Source organism: Lindgomyces ingoldianus (assembly GCF_010093535.1).
Source record: "Lindgomyces ingoldianus strain ATCC 200398 unplaced genomic scaffold BDR25scaffold_18, whole genome shotgun sequence".
NCBI classification, from domain to species: domain Eukaryota; kingdom Fungi; phylum Ascomycota; class Dothideomycetes; order Pleosporales; family Lindgomycetaceae; genus Lindgomyces; species Lindgomyces ingoldianus.
In genome coordinates this window covers 1,099,752-1,116,402 of record NW_022985179.1, presented here as the reverse complement: position 1 = coordinate 1,116,402, position 16,651 = coordinate 1,099,752, and the positions used below count along the sequence as shown (strand labels likewise).

The 16,651-nt window shown below is 31.0% G+C and overlaps 1 protein-coding gene across 1 annotated transcript; it reads left to right on the top strand.

Annotated features, from left to right (window-relative positions):
- Positions 1-6,595: 6,595 nt before the first annotated feature.
- On the top strand, positions 6,596-8,034 carry BDR25DRAFT_288064 (Clavaminate synthase-like protein). The gene is made up of 2 exons (XM_033688367.1): positions 6,596-7,443; positions 7,507-8,034. Exons 1-2 carry the CDS (start codon positions 6,768-6,770, stop codon positions 7,866-7,868), a joined length of 1,038 nt encoding a protein of 345 aa, XP_033547088.1. The 5' UTR covers positions 6,596-6,767; the 3' UTR covers positions 7,869-8,034.
- The last annotated feature ends 8,617 nt before the right edge of the window (positions 8,035-16,651 follow it).

Here is a 16,651-nt window from a genome sequence, read left to right as displayed (position 1 = left end):
CTATGCGTAAACATTTAAATATCCCCCTTTTCCTTTATATAAAGGAAAGATAAGAGTAATAAAACTAGAAACATGTTACTTTTACCTTACCTACCTTGTACGCTGTGCACACTGTACACTACTCTTACTCTTGCTACTTAAGTGCTTATACTATAAGCAGCTAGCTGTTAGAGCCCATTCAACATAAAATAAACTAAATAAATAAAATAAACTAAATAGTTTTTATTTATAGTTTTACTATATATAACTACTATTATTACTAGTAGCACTATTATAACTACAGACGATAGTAGTACTTTTATTTTCTAACTCTTCTAAATCTTCTTTATTCTCTATATTTATTCTTTGTTTTTGTTTTTCTTTAGAACTACTAGGTAAATTATAATTATAATAAAGTTGCTTTTTACTATAAGAATAGAAATAGCAATTATAAAAAAATCTACCTACTAAATATAGTATAAAATATATATCTTTTTAACATTAATTTTTTTACTTAAACTAAAATTATAATATAATATAAATAAACTTAGTAATATTAATAAGTAGAATAACGTACCTAACAGGTTGGCCGGCCACACGGGTTGGCCGGCCACTTTTGCTAAGCCCCTACTAAAACCACTCTATTCTCTTGTAAAACAGCCTACTTTAGCCCTGTATAAAGTAATATAATATAAGATATTATTTAGAGTCTACTTCTACTACTTACTTACATGTACGCAAGTTATGCCTAGTTTAATTGCACTGCTTACATTGCTTTTAACTTAGCTTACTTTCTTTAGCGCGCACTTGTGTTTTTAGCTTCTTCTTATTACTACACGCTCTAAACTTCTTTAGAGTAGTTAGATAAGCCTTATTTTTAACTATTAAAGTCTTTTTTCCTAAATCTACTTCTTTTTATATAATTTATGTTACATAGTAGCCTTATTTACTGCTTAAAGCTTTATAATTTTATAGCCTACTTTATTATGTTAATGCTTTAGATAACTATTATCTACTTTTTATTACTTTACTATATTGCCTTTAGCTGTTCTTGTCTCTCTAAAGCTGTAATAACTACTCTAGTTAATATCTAGCCTATTATAAAGCCTAACTTATTAAAGTTATATGTGTCTTTATTCTAGATACTATACTTAGCTTTTATGTTAGCTACTAGGTAAAACTAGCCCTAGATAACCTCTAGATCCTTATAAAGCACTCTTTTATAATTATACTTATAATTAAACTTTATTATAAACTTAAAGTAGTGCTTAACCTATATACTAGGCTAGTTTAAGCTAACCTAGCCTAGATTATACTCTATAGGCAAAGAATTAGCTATATTAGCTACAGCTACAAGCCTAAGAGGAAATCTATGTGTAATAAGCTTAAGTATATACTTAACAACTACCTTTTTTTTAAGCTTAGTTAAATTCCTTAATTTAGGCTAGCATTCTGCTTATAAAGGCTGTCTAGCGCGTTAATTGCTTAGTGTTATGTAAGAGACATTATAGATAGCTACAGCGTGTTATAAGAAGAGTTTTAAGTCTTATTTAAAAGCCTAAAGAGTAAGCTATATCTAACGTTCTTTAAAAAATTTAATCTAGTGTTGTTGTTAAGGCATTATGTAGATAGGTAGAGTTTAGTAGGGGCTTAGCAAAAGTGGCCGGCCAACCTGTGTGGCCAGCTAACCTGTTAGGTACGTTAACTTTAGTAAAGTAAATATATATGTTAAATAGTATTATATAGCGTTATTATATGTTATTATTATATATATTATAGTTGTTTAAATTTTAGTAATTACTTGTTAACGTTTTTTTAGCTTACATAGTTTTTTTTAAATAAAAAAGCTTTATATATTACTATAGACATAAGAATTATTATATACTATTATAATAATTATTACTTTTACTACTTAAAATCCTTTTCTATAAAATATATATTTATAGAAATAGTAATTACTATTACTAAAAAGTAGCAACCCTGCTCTACCTTACTTCTCTAGCTCTATACAGTAGTAGAGACAGTGCTTGTTATCACAGGTAAACTACTTGTAGATAAATATATATATAAATAACTCTAGTATAAAAGTAACGTATAAGACTATAATAAGGTACTATCTTATTCTAGCTAAAGCCTCTCTGCTAAACCTTAATCTAAACGCGTTCTGCTTTAAGTCTAAACACGCTTTAGATTAGCACTAACCTCTACTCTACCCCTCTACTATACCTCTATTCTTAAATATTTAGTTACGCTACTCTTCTTAGCTAGCAGAGGTAGTTTTTCTATATTCTTTTATATAAGACCTATAGGTGTTAATAGAATTTCTAGGTTTCTAAGTCTCTACATACTTCTATATGCCTTTAAGTAGCTTTACTTAGTTATAAGCTATAAACTAAGGTATACGCCTGTTTTTAATAATAATGTATATAATATATTTTTATATATACTCTAATACTATCTCTATCTAGAGACTGTCTCACCTGCTTCTATACTAGCAGACAGAGACAAACTACAATGGCGAACCTCTAAACCTCTTCTATACCCACTACAGCCTATACACCCGTCTCTAAGTATAGTCCTTCACCTCTTGCTATTAAACCTTCTCTTCTCGCCTAGTAAGCTTATTAGGGAACCCTTGTTACAGTTATCTCTAAGCAAGTATTGTAACAATATGCTTGTTGTGTATAAAAACTCTAGTATAAACTACTTAAAGCTTTATAAGTACTTAGAAATTAAATAGCTATAATATATTACTTTATAATTATTTTATAATAATAGTAAATACAAAACTTGTTATTATTAAAACGTACTTTCTAAAATATATATAAAATAACTAAAAAAAAATAGCTAGTAATTATATAATATTTATAGAATAATTTACTAACGCTTGTAATATTCTTACTTTTAAGTAAGCTTTTGTATTTTAAATATACTAGGCTAGTTTATGCTTACATAGCCTATATTACACTTAGTATGCAAAGAATTAGCTATATTAGTTACAGCTACTAGCTAAGAGGAAAATCTTTACATATATAGCTTAAGTATATACTTAATAATTACTTACTTTTTATTATCATCTAGCTTTTATAATTTAGCTAACGTACCTAACAGGTTAGCTAGCTACACAGGTTAGCTAGCTACTTTTGCTAAGCCTCTACTACACTTTACTTATCTACATAATGCTTTAACAACAACACTAGATTAAATCTTCTAAAGAACATTAGATACAGCTTACTTTTTAGGCTTTTAAATAAAACTTAAAACTCTTTTTATAACACACTACAGCTATTTATAATGTCTTTTACATAACACTAAGTAATTAACGTGCTAGACAGCCTTTAGAAGCAGAATGCTAGTCTAAATTAAAAAATCTAACTAAGCTTAAAAAAAAGTAACGTACCTAACGGGTTGGCCGGCCACACAGGTTGGCCGGCCACTTTTGCCAAGCCCCCACCAAAACTACCCCATTCTCTCGCAAAACAGCCTACTTTAGCCCTGTATAAAGTAATACAACACAAGATATTATTTAGAGTCTACTTCTACAACTTGCTTACACATACGCAAGTTATGCCTAGTTTAATTACACTACTTGCATTACCTTTAACTTAGCTTACCTTTTTTAGCGCGCACTTATGTCTTTAGCTTCTTTCTATTACTACACACTTTAAACTCCTTTAGAGCAGTTAGACAAGCCCTATTCTTAACTATTAAGGTTCTTTTTGCCTAAATCTGCTTCTTTTTATGCAATTTATGTTATGTAGCAGCCTTATTTACTACTTAAAGCTCTGTAATTTTATAGCCTACCCTATTATATTAATGCTCTAGATAACTGTTATCTACTTTCTATTACCTTACTATATTGCCTTTAGCTGTCTTTGTCTCTCTAAAGCTGTAATAACTGCTCTAGTTAATATCTAGCCTATTATAAAGCTTAACTTGTTAAAGTTATACCTGTCTTTATTCTAAATACTATACTTAGCTTTTATGTTAGCTACTAGGCAAAACTAGCCCTAGATAACCTCTAGATTCTTATAAAGCGCTCTCTTATAATTATACTTATAATTAAACTTTATTATAAACTTAGGGCAGTGCTTAACCTACATACTAGTCTAGTTTAAGCTAACCTAGCCTAGATTGCGCTCTGCAGGCAAGGAATTAGCTATATTAGCTACAGCTGTAAGCCTAGGGGGAAATCTGCGCGTAATAAGCTTAAGTATGTACTTAAAAACTACCTTTTTCTTAAGCTTAGTTAGATTCCTTAATTTAGGCTAGCATTCTGCTTGTAAAGGCTGTCTAGCGCGTTAATTGCTTAGTGTTATGTAAGAGACATTATAGATAGCTGCAGCGTGTTGCAAGAAGAGTTTTAAGTCTTATTTAAAAGCCTAAAGAGCAAGCTATATCTAATGTTCTTTAGAAGATTTAATCTAGTGTTGTTGTTAAGGCATTATGTAGATAGGTAGAGTTTAGTGGGGGCTTGGCAAAAGTGGCCGGCCAACCCGTGTGGCCGGCCAACCCGTTAGGTACGTTAGTTATTAAGTATATACTTAAGCTTATTATATGTAAATTTCTTTTTAAGCTTATAGCTATAGCTAATATAGCTAATTTCTTACACATAGAGTATAATCTAGGCTAGGTTAGCTTAAACTAGCCTAGTATGTAAGTTAAGCACTGCTTTAAGTTTATAATAAAGTTTAATTATAAGTATAATTATAAAAGAGTACTTTATAAAAATCTAAAAGTTATCTAAAGCTAGTTTTACCTAGTAGCTAACATAAAAGCTAAGTATAGTATTTAAGATAAAAACATATATAACTTTAATAAGTTAAGCTTTATAATAAGCTAAATATTAACTAAAGCAGTTATTATAGCTTTAGAGAAATAAAAATAGCTAAAGGTAATATAGTAAAGTAATAAAAAGTAAATAATAGTTATCTAAAGTATTAATATAATAAAGTAGGCTATTTTACTTTTTATTATTTTTAAAAGCTGCTATTATTTTTTTACTTAAGATAAAAAAAGAATCTGCCTTAAAACTAGGTTATTACAGTCTTTAAAAACAGGTAAATAATAAATAAGTTTAGGCTATAGTAGTTAAAGCACTTTAATAAGTATATAAAAAAAAAGTTATAAGCGCTTATTAGCTTTTTATTATTAATAGCTATAAAAGCTATAACTTACTTAATTTCTAGCAGTACTATAAAAAGAATAAGATTATTACTATTTATATGCTTTTACACTTATTACACTTTTTATAGCCTTTTAATGTAGGTTGTTTTACCCCTTTTAAAAAGGTGTATAAGTGCTAAGCTAAAGATTTTATGTGTAACTAAATTACTTACATTATAAAACTTAAGTTTCTACTATGCTTTATACACACTTATAATGCAGTAATTACTTTTAGTAATATTTAAGAAGGGTTTTAAAGCGCTAGTTTAGTCTTATTTAACCTAAAATAAGTTAAAATAGCTCTTAATATTTAGTTACATACTTTATTACTACTACTACTTATTAATAATAAGCTTTAGTAGTTATAAACTCTAAGTAATACTTTTAAATTTAAGTTATAATTAATGCTTATAAAGGTAAAAATTTAAAAGTATATAGATAGCTTACTAACATTTATAGTAAAGGCCTTTAAAAAGGTCTTAAAAAGGGCAGTAATTATTACACATAAGCTAGTGTTAGTGTAAAAGAAGATTATAAAGCTTTAAGCAGTAAATAAGGCTGCTACGCAATATAGATTACATAAAAGAAAGTAAATTTAAGAAAAAAGACTTTAATAGTTAAAAATAAAGCTTATTTAACTACTTTAAAGAAGTTTAAAGCGCGTAGTAATAAAAAAAAGCTAAAGACATAAGTGCACACTAAAAAAAGTAAGCTAAGTTAAAGGTAATATAAGTAGTGTAATTAAACTAGGCATAACTTATGTATGTGTAAAAAAGTAGTAGAAGTAGACTTTAAATAATATCTTATATTATATTACTTTATACAGGGCTAAAGTGGGCTGTTTTGCGCTAGAATAGGGTGGTTTTAGTAGGGGCTTAGCAAAAGTGGCCGGCCAACCTGTTAGGTACGTTATATAATTAGCTTCTAAAAGTTATTTAGAATACTAGTTATTTTTTTTTAAAAAAAAAGCTTACATATAGCTATAGTATATTGCTTTAAAAGTATTATGTTTTATTTAAAAGCTTAAAGTGTAAGCTATATCTAACATTCTTTTAGCACGTCTAAGTAGTGTTGTTAGGAATGCATTAGTATAGGAAAAGTAGTTTAGTAGAGTCTTAGCAATGTAAGCAACTTAGGTGTGTAAGCAATTCGCCTGTGGTGTACGTTACTAGAGTAGTTAAAGCTAGCTAGGAAGGATATAGACGCTATAAGCGTAATACATTACAAATAAACGCGTTGTTACTTCTAAAAAAAAAATTTAGTATAGGTGTTTCTTATACAAACTAAAAGCTTTAACTTATCTAAAGCTAATCTAACTGTTATTTGTTAATATATTAGGAATTCTATTGAGATTCCAATCTCCTATACATTAGTAAGGGGATGGGGGGGGGGGGAATCTGAGGAACGCTAAGAAATTTCCTAATTTTTGCACATAATACATTGCTTATCAGCGACTTCGTATGAACCTTCCCCATTTGGCCTGACTCCTCCGTCTCACGCCTGGTTCGTTAAGCACGACGCTTCCCACCTGAGTCTGGGACAGGCTTTGATGCATTCATTTCCATGGAGTCGTCCACATAACCCTTGGATCCCCAGTCCATTGCTCGACCACGGCGCTCGCAATGCCCGAAGTAACAATCAACTCTGCAGTGTCCAAAGACGACCTTTTCATCCCGCTCATCGACTTTTCCCGCTTCCTCTCCTCCGACCCGACATCTAAACAACAAACTGCTAAGGCCGTTCTCGAAGGCTTCCAGAATGCGGGCTTTATCTACCTCCAAAACCACGGCATTCCACCCTCGACCGTTGCGACAGTTTTTGTGCACTCGGCAAAGTTTTTTGCACGTCCACAACACCAAAAAGACGCACTCGCATGGTACTCGCCCGAAGCGAATCGCGGCTATACCGCCCAAGGCCGCGAGAAAGTCACGGATCTGGAGAAAGCGGGCGACGTTGAGGACTTGCGCAAGTTAATCCCGGATTTGAAGGAGAGCTTGGAGATTGGAAGGGACGATGAGCCCGGCTTGCCGAACATGTGGCCACCTGTTGAAGGGGATGGTGAGGCGAGGGGTTTTCAGGAAGTTATGCTGCGGTTCCATGGCATATGCAAGAAGCTACACATGCAGATCATGAGGGCGATTGCACTAGGCATGGGCATCGAAGAGACGTGGTTTGATGGCTTTACGGATAAGGGAGACAATACGTTAAGGTTGTTGCATTATCCTGGGGTGGATAAAAAGGTATTTAAGAGGGAGGATGGATTGTTGCAGGTTCGGGCGGGGGAGCATAGCGATTATGGTGAGCGCCCTACCTGTAGATGATCTAGGGAGATCAACGGCGACGCTAATATGGTTGGGCAAGGTTCAATTACTCTCCTCTTTCAAGACTCTCGCGGTGGCCTCCAGGTCCGCTCCCCAAAGGGCACATTCGTCGACGCAACACCCATCCCCGACACCATCGTCATCAACGCCGGCGATTTGCTCGCACGCTGGTCAAACGACACCATCAAATCGACTAAACACCGGGTCGTCGAGCCGCTACCCAAGCCTGAGGATGAGGGCGCTGACTCGTATCTTCCTAGGTACTCGATAGCGTATTTTTGTAACCCGAATTTCGATCGCATGATTGAGGCGATCCCAGGGACGTTTGAGGAAAAGGGGAAGAAGTATGAAGCGATTCGGAGCGGGGAGTATTTGGTGCGGAGGCTGGCGGCCACTTATTGAGACATTGTAACAGCACAACAAATGGCAACCACAACGTTCAAGTTTGTAGTAGAAACGAGGATCATGAATGTAGAATATGCACTGGGCCCGAACGACTATTCTAGATCTAGTTCATACTAGCGCCATTCCACATATTGTAACAGCTTTATCTCAGCTAGCACAGCCGGTGTGATGAGAGAACTGAGGAAGCACAAACCACCATGCATAGTGCTACTCTAAACAGAGTATAGCCTAGAGGTTAGCAGTTTCTAACCCATGTAGCTAGCATTTCTTTTATTAGCTGTTTAGAGGACTTTTGCAATTTTCTCTGTAAATTAACCTAATGTATTTTACAAGCAAGTTGTAACAGCACAGGCAAGACAATGGGTCTGAATGCGGTGGGAATCCACTCAGAGGCATATGGGAGTGCGTGGGGACTCAGAACCTGGGAATTTCTATTAACACCTATAGGCCTTGTACAAAAGGATATTAGAAAACTACTAAGCTAGCTATAGAGGCAAGGTGCAACTAAATACATAAAGGAATAGGGGTAACTATAAAGGACAGAATTAAGTTATAGTTAGAGCTAATATAGAAACCCTTTAGATAGGTTCTAAACAACTTAAGATAGAATAATTTATAAGAATTATTACACTACTTTTTTTTATAAGCTAATAGTCTTTATTTATAGTATTTAAAAAGTATTTAGAACTACTTTAAAACTAATTTAAATAAAATATAATAAGTATAACTATTTTAACTAAAATTTTCTATTACTAAAAAATACACTAAAAACCTAATACTAATATAATGCCTTTATTATAATGTTTTTATTTAGTAGTAACTAGTAGTGTAGTTATTATTAATATAGTAAATTTATTATTTATAGTAATAAGTGTTTACTTACTTTACTTATATAGTCTAGTTAATGTTGTTAGTTTTTTCTTTAGCTATTATCTAAATTGCTACTTTATAGGTATTATTATACGCTTAACATCTTATAGCTTAGTTTACTAACTAATTATAGTATTAAAGAAAATTACTATACTGCTCTACTCTTCTTTTAGAGCCTTTTTAAACGTGTTTTAAGTTAACTGCTTTTAGGCTACTTACGCTCTTACTTATAGCTTTTAAGTTAAGTTTTTTTATTAGTTGTTTAAATTAAAGAAATATAAATATTACACTTTATGTCCGTACGCAGCAGCAGCGTCGCGGCCTGGATACGAGCGATCGCGCACGAGCAGGATCACGTATCTATGTCACATGATGCTCGTGCGCGAACCTCTGTGCGCGAACATCTAGATATCCCCCTTTTCCTCTGTACAGAGGAAAGACAAGAGTAATAGAACTAGAAACATGTTACCCTTACCTTACCTACTTTATATGCTGTGCACACTGTACACCACTTTTACTTTTGCTACTTAAGTGCTTATACTATAAGCAGCTAGCTGTTAGAGCCTATTTAACACTAATTAGTAGTTAATTTAATTAACTGCAAATTAGCAAAAGTAACAATAAAGTACTTACACTTTATAAGGTACTTTATTTTGTTACCTATCTCTTAGGAAGAGTGACAGCAGAGTACCTACGCCCTGCAAGGTACTTTGTTTTGTTACCTATCCCTTAGGATAGCAGATTAATCCTTTGCATTGTACAGCAAGCTCTGCTACTGTACAGAGTAAGAAGGAGATAGTGTGAGACGCACACTAAAGCTACTAAAGCTGCACAACCTAGCAGCTAGACAATAGCAGTACCTGCGCGATCTACTGCACAAGCAATTAACCTTACACCTTATAAGGCACTTTATTTTGTTACCTATTCCTTAGGAAGAGTAATAACAAAGCACTTACACCTTATAAGGTACTTTGTTTAGTTACTTATCTCTTAAGATAGTAGATTAATCCTTTACATTATATAGTAAGCTCTGCTACTGTACAAAGTAAAAAGGAGATAGTGTAAGGCGCACACTAAAGCTATTAAAGCTGCACAACCTAGCAGCTAGACAACAGCAGTACCTGCGCGATCTACTAGAAAAGTAATTAACTATACTATTATAATAAAATCCTATTAGCAACTAACAACTTTGCGTAATAATAAAAAAAATAAAGAACAATTTTTATTATATAAATAACTTACAAAGAACATAAAGATATTAGAGGCAACACTATAAAATAAGACTAGCCTAGAGTACTAGAATAACAAGATTAACATGTTAGAGGCTCTAATAAGCCTGCAGACTTAATTATACATAAGTTATATAATTACTAATCTACACATAATAACTTAGAAAAGCGCTACCCTTCTAAGTGCGTACATAAAGAATTTTAAAAGATAGACACTATAAAACTTCTTAGCACTTAGCTGCATATTTAAAAGGGAGCTTATATAAGTGCTAAAGGACAAGAGAATTACACTACAGCTAGGCACTAAAGGTACCTAAGCCTAGAAGCTGTATAATATAGCATAAGAGAAAGTAATTACACTAAAAAGGCTTTATATATAACCTTTATTACTATATAAGGCTCTGCATAGAAGCAGACTAAACATAATGCTGCTATTAACACTAAACATACTAGCATTACCTGCTTCTACACCTTAGCTAGCACTACACTAATTACTGTACAAACAATACATGCCACCCTACCTAACGCCTGCTCCACACCCTTAATTGTACACACCACCGCCTGCAGTAGTGTATGCACTACTAATACCACCTGCACAATCTATACCACATTACAGCCTGTACAAACTTCCACCCTAGAGGGAAACTGCTAAAGAAAAACTCTTAGCAGATAAGATTATATAATTTTAAAAAGCATAAAAAAAAATAACTATATAAGTTAACTATATAACATTTTTATAAATAAAATAAAGATTTTTATTAATCTATGTTAATAGCTAGATATTTAGAAAACTTAGTACACAGACATCTTTCTAGATATTTTAGAAGGTTAGGTAAATATGTACTATATGCATAATATAGGCCCTAGATATAACTAGAAGCATTTATATAACACCTTAAGTAGTTACTTTAACACTAATGTAAACTATAGCTAGTACTAGACAGACTAGATAATAATAACTTTTACATAATGCTAATAAAAGAACCTTAATAAGAGTTTACATAAAGCCTTTAAAATAATAATTAATAAGCTTATGCTTATATAAAGGGCACTAAAAACAAAATTTTAAAAGGATGTTTTACTGCACACTACTATTATATAAGCTTGTTAAGGATAACTAGAACTAGAACATGCTATGTTTACTATTAAGCTCTTATGCAAAGCCTTATTTAGTAACTTATAGGCATTACTTTAAGTTACTATAGACTAAAAAGTAAACTAATACCTCTAGAAACTGCCTAATGTATACTATATAGACTGCTAATATAACTCTGCACAATAAAAGTCTGCACAACAAAAAAAAAGCTTTTCTTTGTACAGAAAAAGACAACATAGAAGATCTTTATCTAGGTTTAGGCTACAATCTAGAGATAACTGCACATAAATAAAGAAGTGCTTTGTCTGCTATAAGAAGAGATATTAGTTATTAAACTACTCTTATAATAACTATACATAAGCAAAGAACTAGTACATTACCTTATACAAAAATTTCTATAATAAGACCTTATTATATAAAGCTATTACCTTGTACATCTAAGACTTTAAAAGTTACCTTAAGGAAAAAAATAATTTGCATAATGTAAAAAAAATAGAATAAAAAGGTAAGGATACTAAAAAAGCTGTTAACTACTTTACCTCTACTGCCTATCTACACTATGCAACAGAAGAGGACATCTACAGCATTAAACCTAAGAAATATGCTAAGCAGTTTATCCTTAATAACTAATACTATATAGTATACTAAGGCAAACTATAAAACATAAGTGTAGTAAAGATTTCTACTATTAGCAAGTTTTAACTTAAGGCGTACATATAAGAGAACTTATGTATAGAAATTAATTAGACACCTAGCTAAACAAAGATTAGCTTTAAAAGCTAGACACTAAAAGGATTAATTAGTACTATATAAATCTAGAACTTAATTAGTCTAGTTACATACTACATCCTAAAGACTCTAACACTATTCCTGCTATTGCTAGCAGATGCTAACTAACTTAAAGCATACTTTAATAACATTCTAAATATTATTATACATAAAGATAAAACTACTATACTTATTATATAAAAATAAAAACACTTTTTTTTAATATTAGTAAAGAAAAATTTATGTCTTTTTTTACTAAATTAAAACTTTACTGCCTCTACTGCTAATTTAGACACCCCTGCATAAAGAGACTCTAGAAGATGCTAACTAGCGCTAGCTATAACATTAATGCTGCAGTGCTAGAAGAGATTAAGAAGTTCTGCTACTTCTGCTAATTATATAACTAGGCCTTATAAAGATTTAAGTTTATAATTAAAAATAACATTTACTTTAACTATAAAGTTATTATTAATGTTATATAAATTAATAATAAGAATGTTTTACATGTTATTAATGTAGACATATTATTTTAGGCTGCTACATTCCTAAAATCTATGTCTGCACAAGATACCTAAAATGCACTATGCAAATGCTAGATTAACACTTATTAAGGACCTTTAGACTACATTATGTATAACCTTAGTATAAACTTTGCTTTAGAGGATTTTTAAGCTTATGTAAAGATTATAAGAGCTACATGTAGGCAGATGCCTATAGAAGCATATTAGGCAGTTAGAAAAGTTAAGCGCGTGCACACACTTCTCTAATAAGTGTTTAACATTCTAAAGACTAAGCTAGGTAACTATATAGATAATAAGGCTATCTTACAGATAGCAGTTAAGGCTCTAAATAACATAGCTAGCCTATATAGTCTAGTACCCACGCTGCTAGTCTTTAGAGCATACCTAAGAATTAACCTAAACTCTCTACTATTACTAGACATTATTGCACAAGCAAGCGCTATATAAAAGGTAATAAAAATACTTTAAAAAGACTATATAAAAGTAAACATTAATTATGTAATTAACACTTATAATAGCCTTATAATATATAAAGTTTTTAACCTCCTCCTTAGCTTAGAGATTATAGCATAGAAAGAGAAGAAAGGCTAGACTAGCCTATATAAGATTAAGAGCATTAAAGAGAGAGATGTTATTATTAAAAAAAAAATAGCCTACTAAAGCTCTAATGTACACAGGTTAAACTATACTATAAAAAAAAAAGGAAGATAACCTACTTATAATAAATAACCTAGATAAACTAATCCTTATACAAAAGGATTTTTTAAAGAAAAGAAAAAAAAACAGCCTTATAAAAATATTATAAAGGCAGAACTAGAGCCTACTACAGACTAAGCCTCTTAGAATAGTAATGCCGCACTAGTGCAAAGGGAAGATATAGATACTAGAAAAAGTAAAAGGCAAAGAAAACTTGCATAAAGTCTAGACTAAGTATTTCTAACCTAAAAGAAAAAGAATAATTAGGCCTTATTTATTAAGCTTTATATAGATAGTGTAATTACTACACCTAGAGAACTATTTAAGAAATTAGACTACATAAAAATAGACACTTTAATTACTAATAGCACTTTTAAAGTTATAGTGTATAACTTAATAAAGTATAAAGGTTAGATTTTTAACCTTTGCCTTATATAAAAAGTAAAAGGCAAAACAACCTAACTATATAAGAAATCCTGCCTAGTGTTTGCTAGCTACTTAGATAAAGAAAAAAGAAAAATCCTTACCTAGTTACTAACTATCTAGAGGATAAGCTAGAGACTACTTTTAGCTATAAAAGTAAGCCTAAAAGCTATGTATAAAATGCATTTTAAACTGTGTAATATTACATAAGTATACATCTAATTAATAGATAAGCTTATGCGCACACTATACATAAAGCTACTAAAGAAAATGCGCTAGAGCTTTCTACTAAATATAATACTCTAGGTTGTACAACCCTTGTATAAAGCTGCTAAATTAGGACTGTATTAGTTTAAGACATACTATAACTACTATAAAAAAAAGCTATGTATACACATTTTTTTATATAACCTCTACTTCTTAATTACTAATAAAGAAAAGCACACCTTTAGTATTACTAGCTTATAAATAGACAACACTTTAAGCATTATAATAAAAGATTTTATATAAAGAGAAAAAAAGAAACTGCAAAAGGCAAAGTTTTATATAAAAAGTAAAACTATTTTAGTAGAGAAGCAGCCTATTAAGTTTAACAGTAGAAAGATTAAACTTACGCATAACATAGTAGTTCTTACTTAAAAGAGATAAGTAAGCTACCTTTATATAATTAACTTAAAGAATAAAGATGCTGCATAATAATATGTTAAGTAACATATAAGAGGGGTATATATTGCATTTATGTGTTAACTAGAGGCAGCATTTAACTTATCTATTACTGCACAAACTATAGACTCTTTGCATAATAATATTAACACACTTAACGCATAAATCTAATAGTAGATAGATAATAGTAAGTGTAGTCTTACTTTTCTACTATTACAGCTTAATTATGTAAAGCTGTTTATTTTTATAGATAAATTATTTACTAATAATAAAGACCTTAGCTTATAGCTAAGATTTTTAATTATATTAAGTAATAAAAACTATATAAAGTAAAGTAACTACTTTAAAATACTAGGCAACATTGTACACTAGAATTCTACTAAGTGTAAAAGAGTAACTAGGAGTGTTCTTACTAGTAAACTATATAAAATAGTTAGAAAGTTTAATAATGCAATTACTCTTAGTACAACTTTATAGTAAATTATATAAACGCTTAAACTACTACTAATTCTAGTAGTAATCTGCACAGATTTAAAGTCTTTATATAATTACTTTGTTAAGCTAGGCACTACTAGTAAAAAGCAACTTATAATTAACATTATGTTACTCTATAAATTATATAAGAAAAGGGAAATTGCTAAGATTAGGTAAATTAATAGTAAAAATAACTTAGTAGATGTATATATAAAGAAAACACTAAACTAGGCTTTTTAATTACTAGTTCTAACTAACTGCCTCTCTGTCTAGATAGAAGCATCTATAGACTAGCTAGATTCTGTGCGCAAAGATGCCTTAGACTAACTAGACTAACAACGCCTTTATATAAGGCCTATTTCTCTTTGTTTTATTTTATTTTTTTTTGTATTGTACATAATTATCTTTCTTATTATAAGGATCTGTTACTGCCAGCACTGTATAAAAAGAGAAAAGAGCTAGGGGATTATACAGTAGGGCTTAAAAAGCAAAAGATAAAGAAAAGAAGAGCTATTTACATAGCACAACTAGCCTATCCTAACGCATAGCATTACTAAGGCAAGTCCTAACAAATAGGGTAGAGTAAAGGCAGAACATAATTAGATAGACCTACATAGACAGAAGGGAGGTAACACGTATAGAAGGCAACTCTTTAGATAAAAAGAAAAGTTGCTAGTGTCTGTACGCAGCAGCAGCGTCGCAGCCTGGATACAAGTAATTGCGCACGAGCAGGATTACGTATCTATGTTATATAATGCTTGTGCGCGAACCTCTGTGCGCAAACATCTAGATATCCCCCTTTTCCTCTGTACAGAGGAAAGATAAGAGTAATAGAACTAGAAACATGTTGCCCTCACCTTACCTACCTTGTACACTGTGCACACTGTACACCACTCTTACTCTTGCTACTTAAGTGCTCATACTATAAGCAGCTAGCTGTCGGAGCCCATTCAACACTTTACATAATAAAAAATGCAACTTTATATAAATATAGTTTAATACTACTAAAGTATAGTTTACTAACACACGTGTAAGTTCTTTTATATTATAAAAAAAATTTAGTTTTTTAAAGCTATCTTAAGCTATAGGCAGCAGCCTAAAATATAAAGAGTAAAAAGAATAAAAAGAGAGCTTTTAAAGCTATTTTAAAGTTTCCTTAGAACTTAGCGTAGGTAGTGTAAGTTATAAAGAGTTAGGAAGCTAGTCTTCCTGCAGCTAGTGTCTAGGTAGCCTTATTCTACTAAAATACTAAGCTGCTCTGTTAGGTTTTAGCTCTAAAAGCTCTAGTGTTTAACTTTTAGGCAGACATTACAGCGCTCTTAGGTAGCTAAGGATAAGGCAGAGGGGGTTTAGAGAGAAGAAGGAGGGGAGAGAGAAGAGGAAAAAAAGTAGAGGAGAAGGAAGAGAAGAGTCTAGAGGTGTCTAACAGCTTGCTGTTAGACCTCTCTAGCGCAATGTCTGTAAAGTTGTAATACTATTATGTAAAATACTACAACAGTTTATAAATGATCTGTAAAAGCAAAGCTTGCTTAGAGCAATAGTTAGTACATTAAGGTAGGTTATTTAGGTTAAAGAATAGTTGTAGCATAATGCTTAGCAAATTAGTATTAGACAGGTAATAGACACATAATAACAATATTTAACTATAGCATGTAACTAATTACAGCCTGTAACTAAGCGTAGCTAATACTAATCTCTAACACACTAATATAGCTAATTCTAATCCCTAACACACTAATATAGCTTAAAAAGTAGAATAAACATAACTAACTATAATTTAAATATATTTTATATAACATATACTAAAGTAAACTACATGTAAATTAGTATAAAAATGTGTGTATATTAAGTATACATTATTTTAAAAAAGAATATAAGAAATACATAAAGTAATAAAAAATAGTGTTACTAAAGTTTATTTAAAAATATTATAACTAACTAGTGTGTTTTAAAAGGAAGAGTTTACTTAACTTTATATTTTATAAACTTAAATATATTAAGTATAGTAAGTGTTACTAATAATTTACTTTATTTTTAGTA